The sequence below is a fragment of the Camelina sativa genome, chromosome 9, assembly GCF_000633955.1.
Source record: "Camelina sativa cultivar DH55 chromosome 9, Cs, whole genome shotgun sequence".
Taxonomy (NCBI): domain Eukaryota; kingdom Viridiplantae; phylum Streptophyta; class Magnoliopsida; order Brassicales; family Brassicaceae; genus Camelina; species Camelina sativa.
The window spans coordinates 22,511,717-22,526,956 of record NC_025693.1 but is presented as its reverse complement, the minus strand read 5'-3'; the positions used below and the strand labels follow the sequence as shown (position 1 = coordinate 22,526,956).

At 32.6% G+C, this 15,240-nt stretch overlaps 2 protein-coding genes across 3 annotated transcripts; both read right to left on the bottom strand.

The window, feature by feature from the left end:
* Positions 1,513–5,234, bottom strand: LOC104711789 (fasciclin-like arabinogalactan protein 15). 2 transcript variants are annotated; one of them, XM_019229302.1, is made up of 3 exons: positions 4,411–5,234; positions 3,069–3,590; positions 1,513–1,727 (listed from the first exon to the last, which is right to left on the bottom strand). In XM_019229302.1, the coding sequence occupies exons 1-3, from the start codon at positions 5,135–5,137 to the stop codon at positions 1,669–1,671; spliced, it is 1,308 nt and encodes a 435-aa protein (XP_019084847.1). In that variant the 5' UTR covers positions 5,138–5,234; the 3' UTR covers positions 1,513–1,668. The 2 variants fall into 2 exon arrangements, with proteins under 2 accessions (XP_019084847.1, XP_010426853.1); XM_010428551.2 differs by lacking the exon at positions 4,411–5,234 and having other exon boundaries at positions 3,069–4,398.
* On the bottom strand, positions 12,590–13,533 carry LOC109126181. The gene is made up of 2 exons (XM_019229303.1): positions 13,137–13,533; positions 12,590–13,039 (listed from the first exon to the last, which is right to left on the bottom strand). The coding sequence occupies exons 1-2, from the start codon at positions 13,261–13,263 to the stop codon at positions 12,897–12,899; spliced, it is 270 nt and encodes an 89-aa protein (XP_019084848.1). The 5' UTR covers positions 13,264–13,533; the 3' UTR covers positions 12,590–12,896.

Here is a 15,240-nt window from a genome sequence, read left to right as displayed (position 1 = left end):
CTACTAACTCGGGGGTAATATAAAAGAAGGGCGAAACAAAGGACTTTATTAAGATAGTCAAAGATCGTCGAATTACAATGCAACCGTTGTAAGCCGTTCGGCGAATTACAGAGAACTGTATTCTCAAAATGACTAACTGAACTATAGCTTAGAATCGGATTTACTCCTGACTCTTGCCCGATGTTACTTGATGCCTTCTGTAAACTGCTCCCTCGGTACTTATAGCTGATGGGACGCTTCACCTCTCTGCCTCGGGATCGATGTGGGATTGTCCTCAGGTAAAGTCGGTGATCGTTCTTATTCGGGCCGTCACTCATTGGGCTGTCCGTCCTAATTGGGCCTTCCAAGAGCTTTGTCGGCCCGACATGTGGGTTTTAGTCGTCCTGCCTTCCTGGATTTTGGGGTGATTGTTTCGATAGTGGGCCTGTAGGAAAGTCTGTTAAGGCTGGATGAAACCCATATCCAACATCGGGGATCTCTTCAAAGGTAGCTGATCTCGAACCGGCGGACTTCACGANCTCCGCCACATATCCGTCGCTGCCAGTCGTTTCTCTTTCTGCCATTGCTCTGTCGATGTTGGACTTTCTTCAAAAGCTTCCCTTGTTTGTTTCCCTGGATGCGCACCAAATGTTGAACTAGTATAGCTACTAACTCGGGGGTAATATAAAAGAAGGGCGAAACAAAGGACTTTATTAAGATAGTCAAAGATCGTCGAATTACAATGCAACCGTTATAAGCCGTTCGGCGAATTACAGAGAACTGTATTCTCAAAATGACTAACTGAACTATAGCTTAGAATCGGATTTACTCCTGACTCTTGCCCGATGTTACTTGATGCCTTCTGTAAACTGCTCCCTCGGTACTTATAGCTGATGGGACGCTTCACCTCTCTGCCTCGGGATCGATGTGGGATTGTCCTCAGGTAAAGTCGGTGATCGTTCTTATTCGGGCCGTCACTCATTGGGCTGTCCGTCCTAATTGGGCCTTCCAAGAGCTTTGTCGGCCCGACATGTGGGTTTTAGTCGTCCTGCCTTCCTGGATTTTGGGGTGATTGTTTCGATAGTGGGCCTGTAGGAAAGTCTGTTAAGGCTGGATGAAACCCATATCCAACATCGGGGATCTCTTCAAAGGTAGCTGATCTCGAACCGGCGGACTTCACGATGCCTCTTCTTCTTCTTCTTTTGCATCCTCCTTCTACCTTCTTCCTCAACCCTTTCAAGGTGGCAAGACGAATGAACAATCCCATAGCTACACTTCTGTTCCAAGGTCTATTTTTATTTTTATTCTTTTGTAAGTCAACCCTAAGCATGTACTTTCTAGAAAAACAGAACTCGTTGTCCTAACTCCTAAAACCCGAAGGAATTGTCTTGTTTCCCTTTTTCACGCAAGCACGTATATATATGGACCGAATCAATCTAGGGTTAGGTTTGTAATTACTTTCTTACCAATCCTTTCAAAAGATATATACAGTATGTATCTTAAGCTATCCGGTTGATTGAAGTTCGGCTCAAATACTAAAACTACGATGTAACATTCTTATTGCAACGACCCACAAAAAATAATCATTTACATTATTTCTTTCTTTCTGTTCACATTTTTTTTTATCACATGTTTACAGAATTATAAAAATTCTCATGTCCGGATTCAATTTGGTCGCCTGTGAGAATCTCATTGACATGTGGGAAATTGTGATCCCAGCATTGTACATGCTACTTCCATCAATTTACCTGCAGCATAATATAAATTCAATTAGAAATTATTAATTTTCCAATCGGTTTAGTATTTATTTTGTCAGTGTGTTGAACTAACAATAGCAATAACAAGGAAGGCTAATGATTGTTTCTAACTAATGCTAAAATAAAAATATTTAGAAGAAGAAAAAAAAAAAAAGTTGTTATCTTTATTAACCAATGTGACTCATATAACTCGGCTTTAGGAAAAACAAAGAAAAAGAAAACACTTTTGTTTTCATTCACTTTTTAACATGGGATTCTTCGTCGGTGGATCATTAAATAGTTATAAACTCCAAATTATATTATAATATAGTTGAAAAATAATATACATATATATATATATATATCAAAGTTTGTTAGAGAGACTTTGTCTTTATTCTCACACGTTTGTACTTTATGCCAAATCCCACTTTGTTTACTTGGTACTCTCTCGTTGAAAGACTAATTATATAATGGACTAATCACTCTTACCTTTCTATAACAATGATTTAATCATCCATATAATATGATAAGATATCACAGAACATAAGAAATTCCCAATGTTTTTAAAACCGGACCGGTAACTGAACCGGAAAAGCTTATGGGTCATGAGTCAATATGGTTCGACCGGGGTCAACCGGGTTCAATTGATTTTGATGATATTTTTATAAATAATAGGTATGGATATGTCTTCTATTTTCTTTCAATGATTATAACTATGATATAATTAGATATACCAAATAAAATACTTCAATAATCATAATGTTTTAAAAAAACCTTTAAAAGTAATAATTTCAAAATGCAACAAACTCAAAGTATAACCAGTACTAGTAAAATAGTTTAGAAATTCAAATCTAAAAGCAATAAGATAATAATTAAGAGTGTATAACATTCAATCTTCATTATCTAAGAAACCCTACTATTACTAATTTGCTAAGAAGAAACTAGAAAAGGTAAGTAATTAAATTAATTGCACTCATTTTTACAAACAAAAAAATAGAATTCGGTTTTATCCGGTTTAATGGTTCACCGGTTTTTAGGTTTTTGGCAGGTTGATATGGTTTTTTATCGGTTCAATTTCTTTTGGGTTTTGATATTAATCCAACCCGGACATGTTACCGGTTCGCGGGTTAACGTGGTTCGACCGTCGGTCCGGTCCAGTTTTGAAAACATTGGAAATTCCCTAAGCAAATTACTTTATAACTTTATAATACTGTGTCTTAACAAAACTCAGTTACTTTTGTAATAGTGGTATGTATTTGTTAAAAATTATATAATTTGGGGTTAAAATGTCACCATCAAATAGGTAAGGACATAAATTAAAAGACTAAAAGATTTATTAAAAAAATTGATTACCTCTTCTTGGTTTAGTTGTTTTCTTGACAACCGGAGCGGCGGTTTTCTTCTCGACCGGTGTTTTTTCTTCTGGGAACAAAACGCCGTCAATCCCCTGAACCGAAATCCGACCGTCGGTATAAATATCAGGATCGAACAAATAAGCCGAACCGTCACCGTGACCGAACTTAACCGAACCATCTGCCTCCTGAGCCTCTACTTTATGAGGAAACCGGAGTGAATCGTACCGGACTTTCCCAAACCGGCGTACTGAATTATACATACTCTCTTCGGTTTGGTATTCCGGTATGATGTGGTAATACACAATTTGCTCTGAAGCTCCCGGTTCGCTTAATTGGTCTGTGGTCAACTTAGCCATAGCTTCGTCGTTCGGAGCTAAAACGGTCAAAACGTAACCTTCGGACACGAGCCGACCCATCTCGGTGGCTAAAGAAGTGAGGTTGACGAGAATGTCAGCCATTTCATTGTAGCCACCGTAATGAAGAAGCGTGTGGATGAAATCTTTAACTTGAGCCTCTCCGTTGAAATGGTGGCGAGGTCCACCGGGTCCTGGTGCCGGAGCCGGAGCTAGCGACGGACCGGGTGACATTGCGTCGTAAACCGGAAGAACCGGTGGAGCTCCAGCCGGAACTGGAACGGGTTTTTTTTTGAGACGGTGAGTTCTCGGGTCAACCTCAGGTGCTCCTTCCGGTAACACGGCGGCGATAGAACGGAGACTACGACGGCGGTTGAAATCTTCTTGAACAGAACGTGGGATTAAAAGACGCTCGATTCCGTGGATGACTCCGTCGGGTCGGGTTAAATCGTCGGGTTTGGTAATCACAGCGGAGTTGACTTTTCCGTTGGTGAAGTAGAGGTGGTCGTTGGAGAGAGTACGGTGGCTGACGACGGCGGAAGAGAACTGATGAGGAGAAGTGATTCTTTTGGGAAGAATGTGAAACATTAATAAAGATTGTAAAGATTTGAGGTTCTTTGGTTGGAGCAAGAAAGATTTGAATTCAGGATCAAGATTCTTCTCCAAGGCATCGTTGCGAGGAGCAAAGATTGTGATGTTGTGTTGACCAACGGCTTCTTCTAAGGTTTGAAGGAGAAGAGCTTTCTCCACGAGCTCTGCTAGTTCTGTGTAGTGTGAGTCAAGAAGAGCTACGAGTACCGAGTTTGAGTTTATTTGACCCGACACGGGTTTCTCGGGTAATGCGGTGGTGGTAATGGAGAAAGTGATGAGGAGGAGGAAGAAGAGACCTTCCATGGTGATGGTGGTGTGGAGATGAAAGTGTCGGCGAAATGAAGAATGGTTTTCTTGAGTTTTTATTTTTGGGTTTGTTGAATAAAGGAGGAGAGNCGAAATGGTGACGAGGTCCACCGGGTCCTGGTGCCGGAGCCGGAGCTAGCGACGGACCGGGTGACATTGCATCGTAAATCGGGAGAACCGGTGGAGCTCCGGCCGGAACTGGAACGGGTTTTTTCTTGAGACGGTGAGTTCTCGGGTCAACCTCAGGTGCTCCTTCCGGTAACACGGCGGCGATAGAACGGAGACTACGACGGCGGTTGAAATCTTCTTGAACAGAACGTGGGATTAAAAGACGCTCGATTCCGTGGATGACTCCGTCGGGTCGGGTTAAATCGTCGGGTTTGGTAATCACAGCGGAGTTGACTTTTCCGTTGGTGAAGTAGAGGTGGTCGTTGGAGAGAGTACGGTGGCTGACGACGGCGGAAGAGAACTGATGAGGAGAAGTGATTCTTTTGGGAAGAATGTGAAACATTAATAAAGATTGTAAAGATTTGAGGTTCTTTGGTTGGAGCAAGAAAGATTTGAATTCAGGATCAAGATTCTTCTCCAAGGCATCGTTGCGAGGAGCAAAGATTGTGATGTTGTGTTGACCAACGGCTTCTTCTAAGGTTTGAAGGAGAAGAGCTTTCTCCACGAGCTCTGCTAGTTCTGTGTAGTGTGAGTCAAGAAGAGCTACGAGTACCGAGTTTGAGTTTATTTGACCCGACACGGGTTTCTCGGGTAATGCGGTGGTGGTAATGGAGAAAGTGATGAGGAGGAGGAAGAAGAGACCTTCCATGGTGATGGTGGTGTGGAGATGAAAGTGTCGGCGAAATGAAGAATGGTTTTCTTGAGTTTTTATTTTTGGGTTTGTTGAATAAAGGAGGAGAGATTGATATGGTGATGTGATTAAAAGTGATTGTGATGTTTCTTCTTCCTATTTTTATTTTTATTTTTATATTATAAATTAATTCGTGTTTCATTTTCTTATTAATTATGTAATGGTTTTTTGGGTGGGCGGGTTTTAATGCTTTCACTATTTATTCTACGTATTTATTTACAAATTTTGGGGGTCTACACGTTGGAAATAAAATTTATGGTGACGCAAAATATAAAACTTGAAGCCAAGAGTTCAGCTTTTTAAGGGAACAGCTCAGCTGTGTCTTTGTAATTTGAGCTTCGTGTGTGTCGGTTACTCGAATGCACACCATTCACGTTGCCTTCAAGTCAAATACTTTCCGTTTTCGTCTTTTTATTGTAACAGTATCAAACAATTGTCTTAAGGAAATGTTTTGATTTCGTAAACCGCAATGTTATGAATTCATTTCGTCACCACCACTCACCATGATGGATAAATTGCTAATTATAGTTGGTTCGTACTACTAGTAAAACATAAATGAATTCGCTTAAGATATGAAAGATGTGCTTAATATTGTCCACTATTTTATGAGTTAAAAGCACTAAACATTATTACTAGTGTTATACTATTAAAGAAAGACAAAAAGAAAAAGAAAAAAAGAGAGATCACGGGCATATCAAACAAAGTGTCGGTGTGACAGTCAAAACTCGGAAGGAATTAGCATGAAAATAATCACTGATAATTACTATTATATGTTTAAGTACCTTACAGAGTATAGTTTTTAAATATGATAGTGAATGCTAGCCGCCTGAACTAATATTTCCTTATTATTAAGTATGAAGCGACACTTATAAAACACAATCCCCTCTCAAAAAATTCTATACAGACGGAGAATTATTATCTTTCCAAATCATTGATTTTAATGTTTTGTTTGTTAGAAAACAAAGAGTCCTCGCCGGTGATCTTTCTAATAACTCAAATGTTCAAGTTGGCAAATCATTCAATCTAGATCTAAACTGTTTTTTTCTTTCTTTTCTTTGGAATTTATTTATAGATATGAATTATAATCGTATATATATGTTCAAATTTAACAATTTTTATTTTTTCGTTTTAGTCAGGAAGTCGTTTGTATATACGCTACAACAAGAAAAACTATGCTTGCGTTTAGAATTTGTAAGACTATTTTATTATTAAATTTAACATATAAGCGTAAACGCAAAATGGTAAAAATTGTATACGAAATGATTTAAGTTATAATCGATCTTTTGTAAACTTAGAAAACATAGTAAATATAGAAAGAAAAAATTCAACAGGTTTGATTCAACTTGAAACTTCTCCCAATCCCATAACTATGAACGCTGCCCAAGTAGAATTCGTTTCTTGGATAATGTATTAATGTATTAGACTTCTTGTTGTTAATTCACGACAAACCAACCAGAGCATAGCAAAACAAACAGTGTTGTATATCAATAGTCTCAAGATGTACATGTTTGTAAATTGTAAAAGTATAAATAAATTATAACTTGTTGGTAAATTTTCTGGTTTTATTTCCTTCCTTAATTATAATGGGACAATGACAAACAACAAGATTTCGGGTTGGAACACCCTGGATGAACTTGAGAAAGGCACTAGGATTAGAAAGAAAAAGTTTGGAATAACAACATATGAGGGTTTCTTTGAATTCAGGATTACATAAATTGTCTTGCATGTTGGTCAAGATTATAGATGGATTTTAATTAGGGACTATATAAATTGTCATTGCTGAAGAAAAAAAACTAGGATTGTGTGCAACAACGTTATTTTTACAACATAAATTGTGTAAGTGAATTCTTTTTTATATATAACTAGAATTTGTACCCGCGCAAGCGTGGGATTTTAATTTAAATCTTTTCTATTAATATGAATTCTTGAACTCGAATATAATCATTCAAAGTTTTGAGGGTAAATCTTGATAAATATATGTCATGTGGTAATATTAGGAAAAATAAACGACATTGATGACCACTTCAAAATCTTTTAACATTAAAAGAGTTTATTTCTTATTCATATATTTCATTAAAAACATTTTTAAAAGCTTTGATGTTGATCGATTGTTGATCTAATTGTATATATTATTTATGATTAGATGTTGATACTAACATAACATTATTTCGTATAAATTTGAATATACCGAATCTCATGAATATTGCTTAAAGGTAAAATATAATATCATATCGTTATAACATCTTTACCGAGCTTGCTTTACCCATCAAAATAATTGCAACGTACCATAACGACCAATTCATGAAAGTGCATATCTTATCCCACTTTCCATGATTATATGGCCAAACTGTTACACCCGACTTGGAATCTAATAATGTATGTCATTTATTTTTCTACAAACTCATTCGTTTCACACAATTAATGAGATGTCATAGATTTTAATTTAGTCATGTGTGATTGTGTATTTTTTACTAATTTATTTTCAAACACTTTTAACTTTAATTCTTTCGTCATTATTGATGATGCACTTCTTTTGACATCTACTTTTTTCCACCTTCGATTGGATCACACATAATACATATTAGACTGTAAAATGATTTTCAAGATATATTATAACTATTTTCTCTTTAATTACTATATTTCAATACTTAAATTTGGATTAGAACCATTTGATTCAATTGACGAAACATCAATTTTTTTTCCTTTTTGATTATGTTATAAAATAATATTTCAATTTTAATTTTATTTTTTCCTGTTTAAAATTTTATAAATACAATTACAGAATTTTTTTATTCTACCATAATTTTAAATTTTACTTCCATACCACAACTCAATAATACACAATTACATAATTTTTATTTATTCTACCATAAATTTAAAATTTACTTCCATTCTAAAACTCAATAATACATTTATAATTTTCATTATTTATCAGTTTAATTGAAAATTTTAATTATACTATTACCACTGATAAAAAATTATAGTATTGTTTTCTTATTTTAACATTTTATTTATTTAACTAATTATATTTATTTTTAAACTTTCTATTAATTATAATTGACAGAAATATGCGCTAAATGAATATTTTAAATTTATTTTAAAGTAAAAAAAAAATTGCTTAGGTGGATGTTTTCATAGTTTGAAATGATGATATATAATTACATGATCAATGGAGATTCTAATCATAGATCTTGTCTTCTTGCTAAGAAAATATTTTATTTTTCTCTTATAATTATGTGGATTAACCATATGATGCACGTATATGTAAAAGAACTAAGCATAAACGATAAATGAAAGAAAATTAGGTACGAATAGGTAATAATATTATTCCAAATTCAGTGTTTTACTTCATATATATATATTGGGTAAATGCTCTATTCTTTTCTTTCGTTTTTTTATGGTTGAATAATAAAATTAGAGTTTAATTCACACCGCTGAATTTTGGATGAAATATTATTAGGTTGAATCCACATGATTTAAAAATAGTGTTGGGCCTACAGATTTTGGATGAAATAGTGTTGGGCCTACAGATTTTGGATGAAATAGTGCTGGATCTACAAATTTTGGATTAAATCTAGTGGATCAGTTTGTTATAATTGTTTAAATNTCTACAGATTTTGGATGAAATAGTGCTGGGTCTACAAATTTTAGATTAAATCTAGTGGATCAGTTTGTTATAATTGTTTAAATGCCTTATTAAAATCTGTAAAATCTGTAAGGCCCATAAAAATTAAAGAGGTAGTGGCTGATGTGGCTTCACCATGAGTGAGTAAAGTGAACTTTATATATATAGATTAAGGGGGTGTTATTGAACAAGGATTTTAATAGATTTCAATTATTAGTGGATTTTAGAATTCAAAACTTTTCTAATTCATTTAACGTGATATTGTTGTCATTATTAGTGGATTTGAATGACATTACTAATGGATTTGAAAGTCATTAGATTTTATTATTTTTGAAGTTAGATAAAAATAAAATAAATTACTCATAATTATATCAAATAAAACAAAAATATGTCCCGGCAATATTTTCTGGTTTTGTCGATCTGAGTTGGAGATCTGATTGGGGTTTCTTCTTGATTTATGGTGGTGGATCTCTGCTGGAGACTCTTGTTGTTTGATTCAGCTGTTAAGAGTTTTGATTTTTTGGATCTGAGATGGAAAATCAATCTTTTAGGGTTTTCTTTCTATGTGATTTCTCCCCTGTTCTTCAATCAAATGAAACAAAAACAAGAGGAACAAACATCTTCAATCAAAATGAAACCAGAGATATAAGAAAAACCAGTGAAATTGTGTAAACAGTTAATTTGATAGGCAGAATCAGATCTGAGGATCTGCAAACTGTGTCAAACCCTAAAATGAAAGATCACAGTGGTCTTTTGGCCATAACTATATTTTATTTCTTAATTCTTAGATTAATCTCTTGAATCAATTTTGAAAAAAGAGAGAAAGATAAAGAGATTGAAATACTTGAAAAATATGTGGGATTGTGTTTGTTCATCTTTTTGAAGTGAAATACGTTGAAATCTAAAATAACACCAAATCCAATGGACATTGAATAACAGTGTTTTTAAAGAATTCTAAAATCCATCAAATAAATCCATAATCCAATAACAGCAGATTTTAATGTACTTTTTTAAATACCTAATTGAATAATACTGGATTCCAAAATACATCAAATTCTTTTAAAATCCATTATTCAATAACAGCCCCTAAGACTTCATGGGAATAAGTCTACTATAGTGTTTACCGTTTACGCCAAGCCTTAGTTAAGACTTAAGACTTAAGAGTAGGCATTGCTTCTATTACATGCCGTACAACTAGAAAACGGCGACGTTTCGCTGACCGTTAGATTCTTCGTCGCCTTCAAACATATACTTTGTTTTGAAGCTTGGTGATCAAACTTCAAAGTCATGAATGTGTTTTACTATATTGATGACTTGTGTTAGATTTTTTCCAATTAGTCAAAATGTTGTTTTATCAAAAAAAAAATTTAAGTGAAAATATTGAAAGATGAATCTAAACATTTCTTTTGAAGTCAAGAATAAAATAAGCCAACTAATCAATTTTAAAAAGATAATAAACGTGTCTCCAAATAGGTTATACTGATCAATAATTTATTTACTCATGACCAGATATTTTTTCAAAAATTTAAAATAGCTGTTTCATTAAAACTTGCCAAGTAACCCGTGACCTGCATGAGTATCTCTTCGAACTCATTATTTCAAATAGACAATAGTACGTTTCCTGAATACTCATTTTCTTCAACTGTGCATCTCTGTAAATTACATATAATTTTGAGGAAATTTTATACTATTTATTTTATAGAAGCTTTGCTATAAATCGTATAATTAATAGATTTCCAGACTATATGCCTATATTGCTAGCTAGAACTTTTACAAGTCTTGGATTCAAACCGTACAATCTACATATACAAGCAATCAGATCAGTGGTTCAACATTTATCATATGTTAGATCATCCAAATTTGTGAATATAGTTCATAGTTGTGTTCTCCCAGTAAATTTTGCTATGTCAGTAAGTAGTATAAAAGAATGTGACAGATGAAAAGAAACGAAAAGAAGAAGAAACTGCTTTGGAAACTTCTCTGTTAGATAGTATTTGGTCAATCTTTTGATACGGAAGATCTTACAAATTAAATTCAATATTAGATGCGAATTCTCAATAAAGCTCTTTTATTTGTCTTTCTTTTGGACAACAATATGATTGTTCCATACTGTATGCTTAATAAATTATTCGAATTTTTTTTAAAAATATACGCCTATAAAAATTTGATGCGTGATATTTTTATGGATCGTGGCATTTAATAGACCAACATACATTTATATTTCAGACAGCTAGTTGGTCTATGATCTGGACACATGCACGTAATAAAACTCAAAGACAAACTGAAAAATAATAAAAACTGCATAAGTGCATAACACTAATTTTAGTCACTGGAGTATACTGTTTCCTCTCTATTTAACCTAGAACATAAATTTTAAATATGGCATATCCAGTAATCCAGATGTGTTAGACATATGACATATCTAAGTCAAGTCATCTTCTACTCTTTGCTGGCATGCATGAGCGGTGACAATTGTATAGTAAACAAACTTTTGCTACATTATTACAAACTTAATACAAAAAAAAATATTTCAATATATAGCTGAAGTAGAAACATGTATGTTTAATTAGGTTAATAAAAATATAATTATAGTCTTCTTCTTCATGAATAAAACAAAACTGTTGATAAAAGAGAAGCTAAGCTTCATAAAATACACACACAAGAGAAATGGTTTCCAAAACATTGGGCCGTAAGTGACTTAAAATACCCATCATCGGCCCACTAGATACATGCCTTGTAAAAAACATGTTCATGGCCATAAACAAACAAACATGATTATGAGTTTATATGACTTGTAAATACGACAAAGGTTAAGTGAACTCCTTTCTTAACGAGAATAAGAACCTTCTGTTCTTTACACTCTGTTTATGTCGTCATCCTCACTTTACATTCTCATTGCAAATAGTAGTATACTACATTATAAGATCTTGTTGGATAAAATATGCATGTCGTCACGTTGTAATCGTCAGAAGATTAATTATATTTAAAAAAATCAAAATGACCAATTCCATACTCTCGTAAGCCAAATTTAATTTGGCCAGTGACCCTTCGGGAGTTGTTCACCATAACCTTCCCATTAATTTAAAATAAACACGTTTCTAACAAATTGGTTATTTTAAATCCCAAATCTTTGAAAAGGATCTTTAATGTTTAATACACTCCCAACTCCCAAGTCTTAAAGGTTCTGCTGTGGCTTTGCTTCAGAAAACTTATTAGTAGCATAAACTTGACTTTGTGATATTGCTTTCATACGTTACTTGCAAAGATAAGTTAAAGTATATAATTAACCTTGTTTTGTAGTTAACTGATTTATAAGGTATACTTGCTTCAGTATTAAAATTTGTGGTGAAGGTTTAAGTTTAACTTTAATTCTCGTCTTCTTTTGATTTTAAAAAATCTTTGAATCCAGGAAAATTATGTAAAAGTAAAACAGTAAATTACTAACTGAATAGAGAAAAGTTATGTTTGACTATCAATCAATCAGATTGGGAGTTTGCGCAATATGGAAGGAGAAAGAAAAAAGCTAAGTTGAGTGAGATAAAGGTTTTAGTAACAACACTAGATAAAAAATAAAATCATCAATTTTAAATTCAAAGTAAAGGATCTAAATATATAGTATTAATTACGTCACCAAACATAATAGTAATAGTTAATGTAAAAAAACAATCATAATGGAAAAAGTTGTAATTAAAGAGCCAGCACAACATATTCCATACAGATTACAGTGTTGTATTGAATGGTAAACCCTTTAATTAAGGATTAAGCTAAAATCACAGAACAGATGATTTAAGAACAATATATGTAAATTAGCAATCACAATTTGTATTTACACAAAACAATTTATTTACAAGTAAGAAACCCCTCAAGAAAATTTAAAAATAAGAAAAAGAATTGACCCCTGGGGAAGAAGACTTGATGAAGGTTCCTTTTTTCCCCCAGATTCAGATTCAGATTCAGATTCATATATGAGAAAAAATAAAAATAAAAATCGGAAATTAAATTACGAGTTTTTTTTTCTTTTCTAAATCACAAAACCCCAAAATGAATAATTTACATAATTGTACCAAAAAAAAAACAAAAACCTTTAGAAAATCAAATAGTTGCCGCCAACTTGGAATTGGACGATTTGGATTTGGAAGAGTGTCTACGGCGATACTCTTTGTTATTCCCCGAAGGCTCAACCACATCCGCCGCGAATCTCACCTTCTTCTTCATCACCACATTTTTCTTCGATCCTGTCACCCATTAACCCCAAAAAAACAAAACAACGATTCAAATTTCACGATCGGTTTTGAAAAAGAAAGAGATCGAGAGAGAGAATGGCGGACGTACGGATTTCGAAATCGAACTTATCCATGTAATCGGAGAGAAGACGCTTGTGAAATTGACTCGCTAAGAAGACAACGCTTCCCGAGATGGCGAATACCGCCATGAAACCTAATGAACTCTCCATAGACATATCTTTTTAAGGGGTTTTATTATTACAAAATCTTCTTCTGTGTAAAATTGGTTAAAAATATGGGGCGATCGATCTGAATTGCTCCGGTAAAAAAGGTAATAATTTAATGAGAAAGAGAGAAGAAGAAGGAGGAGGTGATGGGATCAGGGGACATGATCGGAGAAGAGAGACGAAGAAGGAGAGTGGAAGACAGAAACGGAAGAACCATTTCAAAATAAAAAAAAAAAATTACAGAGAGGAGGAGGATTGACAAAGGACGAGAGAAGAGATATCGTGGTTTTATTAAATTTATACACACAAGACACAACACAACACAGCCTTTTTTAAAACTTGTTTTTTTTTTTTTTTTTTTTTTTTTTTTTTTTTTTNTAAATTTCTTTTAAAGTAGTATTTGGTCAACAAAAATAAAACTCTTTTTTTTTTTTCAAAAGGAGACCATTTGATACAGTCGATGCGTCATAAATATACAACTAAATCCAACTTATTAACTACTTCCAAATTTGTTTTCATATAATTTTTTGGAATATTATCTATCACTATACATATAACTTTTTTTTTTTTTTTATGTTAATAGCTTGTATTATGCATTCGAAAAATGACAAATTGACAATATTAACACAAATCAAACTTCATATCAAACTATCAACTTTTCAAGTTCTTTGAATTTGCAAATTGTATAATTCGTATTTTTCTAGTTTAATGGGAATTATTATTCTCTTGGTTAAAAAGAGCAATTATTCCCTTTGAAAAAGTAAGACATTTTTTCAACTTTAGAATTTTCTTTAAACAAGATTTCCACACAATATAAGTATTAAACTATACATAATTAGGTCTTCCTCTAAACTTTTCATTTTGCCTTTTTTTTTTTCTTACCTTTAAATTTTTGGGATAAGGCGGGAATCCTCTAAAAAAACTATATATATATATATATATATATATATTTTAATGTACATATATTAATTTATATTTTGTTTTCTTTCTACCATCAACTTGCTTTTTTTTTTTGGTCCCATTAGTGACATTTATTTGGAAACACAAAAAAATAATTAAAACCAGAAGCTTGTACAAAATGAGATAGATATAGAATAAGTCTATAACTGTCAAGTCTTATATACTCTAGAATGTTTTCATATTTTGTCCAATGAGTGAAGGTAAGGAAGTGTGCTTTCTATATAAAAAAAAAACAAAAATCATATGATTTTTCAATAAGGATAACATAAAAATAAAAGCCAAGATAGGGAGATATGGTTTGGTTTTTGAGATGTGGTTCCAACAACCTCTATAACGGGTTTACTGACAGGTGGGTGGGTTCGTTCTGATTTTTTTTTTTTTTTTTTTTTTTTTTTTTTTTTTNTTTTCTTTTCAAACTTGTCTGTTTGGGAAAAATTAAAAATATATGAACTAGAGAAAATAAAATAATTTTTTATTATGACATATAACGGCCCTGATTGGTAGGCTACTTTTAAGACTTTAAATTTTTTTAAAGTCATGACAGTCATTTTTTTACCAATCAGGCTTTTTTGGCTTTTAATTTTTTTAAAGTTTTAAAAGTCACTTTTTTCTTCTCTTCCTTGTTTTCCTTTCTTTTTTAAAACGTCAAATTCATGCTTTAAAACAAAACAATTTTTAAAGCATTCTTTTTTTTCACCCTTTTATATTTAAAAGCTCTTCAAAAGTATATATAAATATTTTATATACTTTATTTTTATAAATTAATTATTTTCATTTTTTTCTCTTTTTTAAGACCCATTTCAATAATAAATTTTATTTTTTCATCATCATCACTAATAATATTATAAAAGAGTTTATGAAATTCATCATTAATAAGAGAATAACATTCAAACAATGCATTGATTAGTGGTTAATAGATTTTTGACTAGTTTTTATAAATTAATGAATTATTCTAGATTTTTGTGACTAGATTTTTGACTAGTTTTTATATATTTTATTTTTATAAATTAATTATTCTCATTTTTT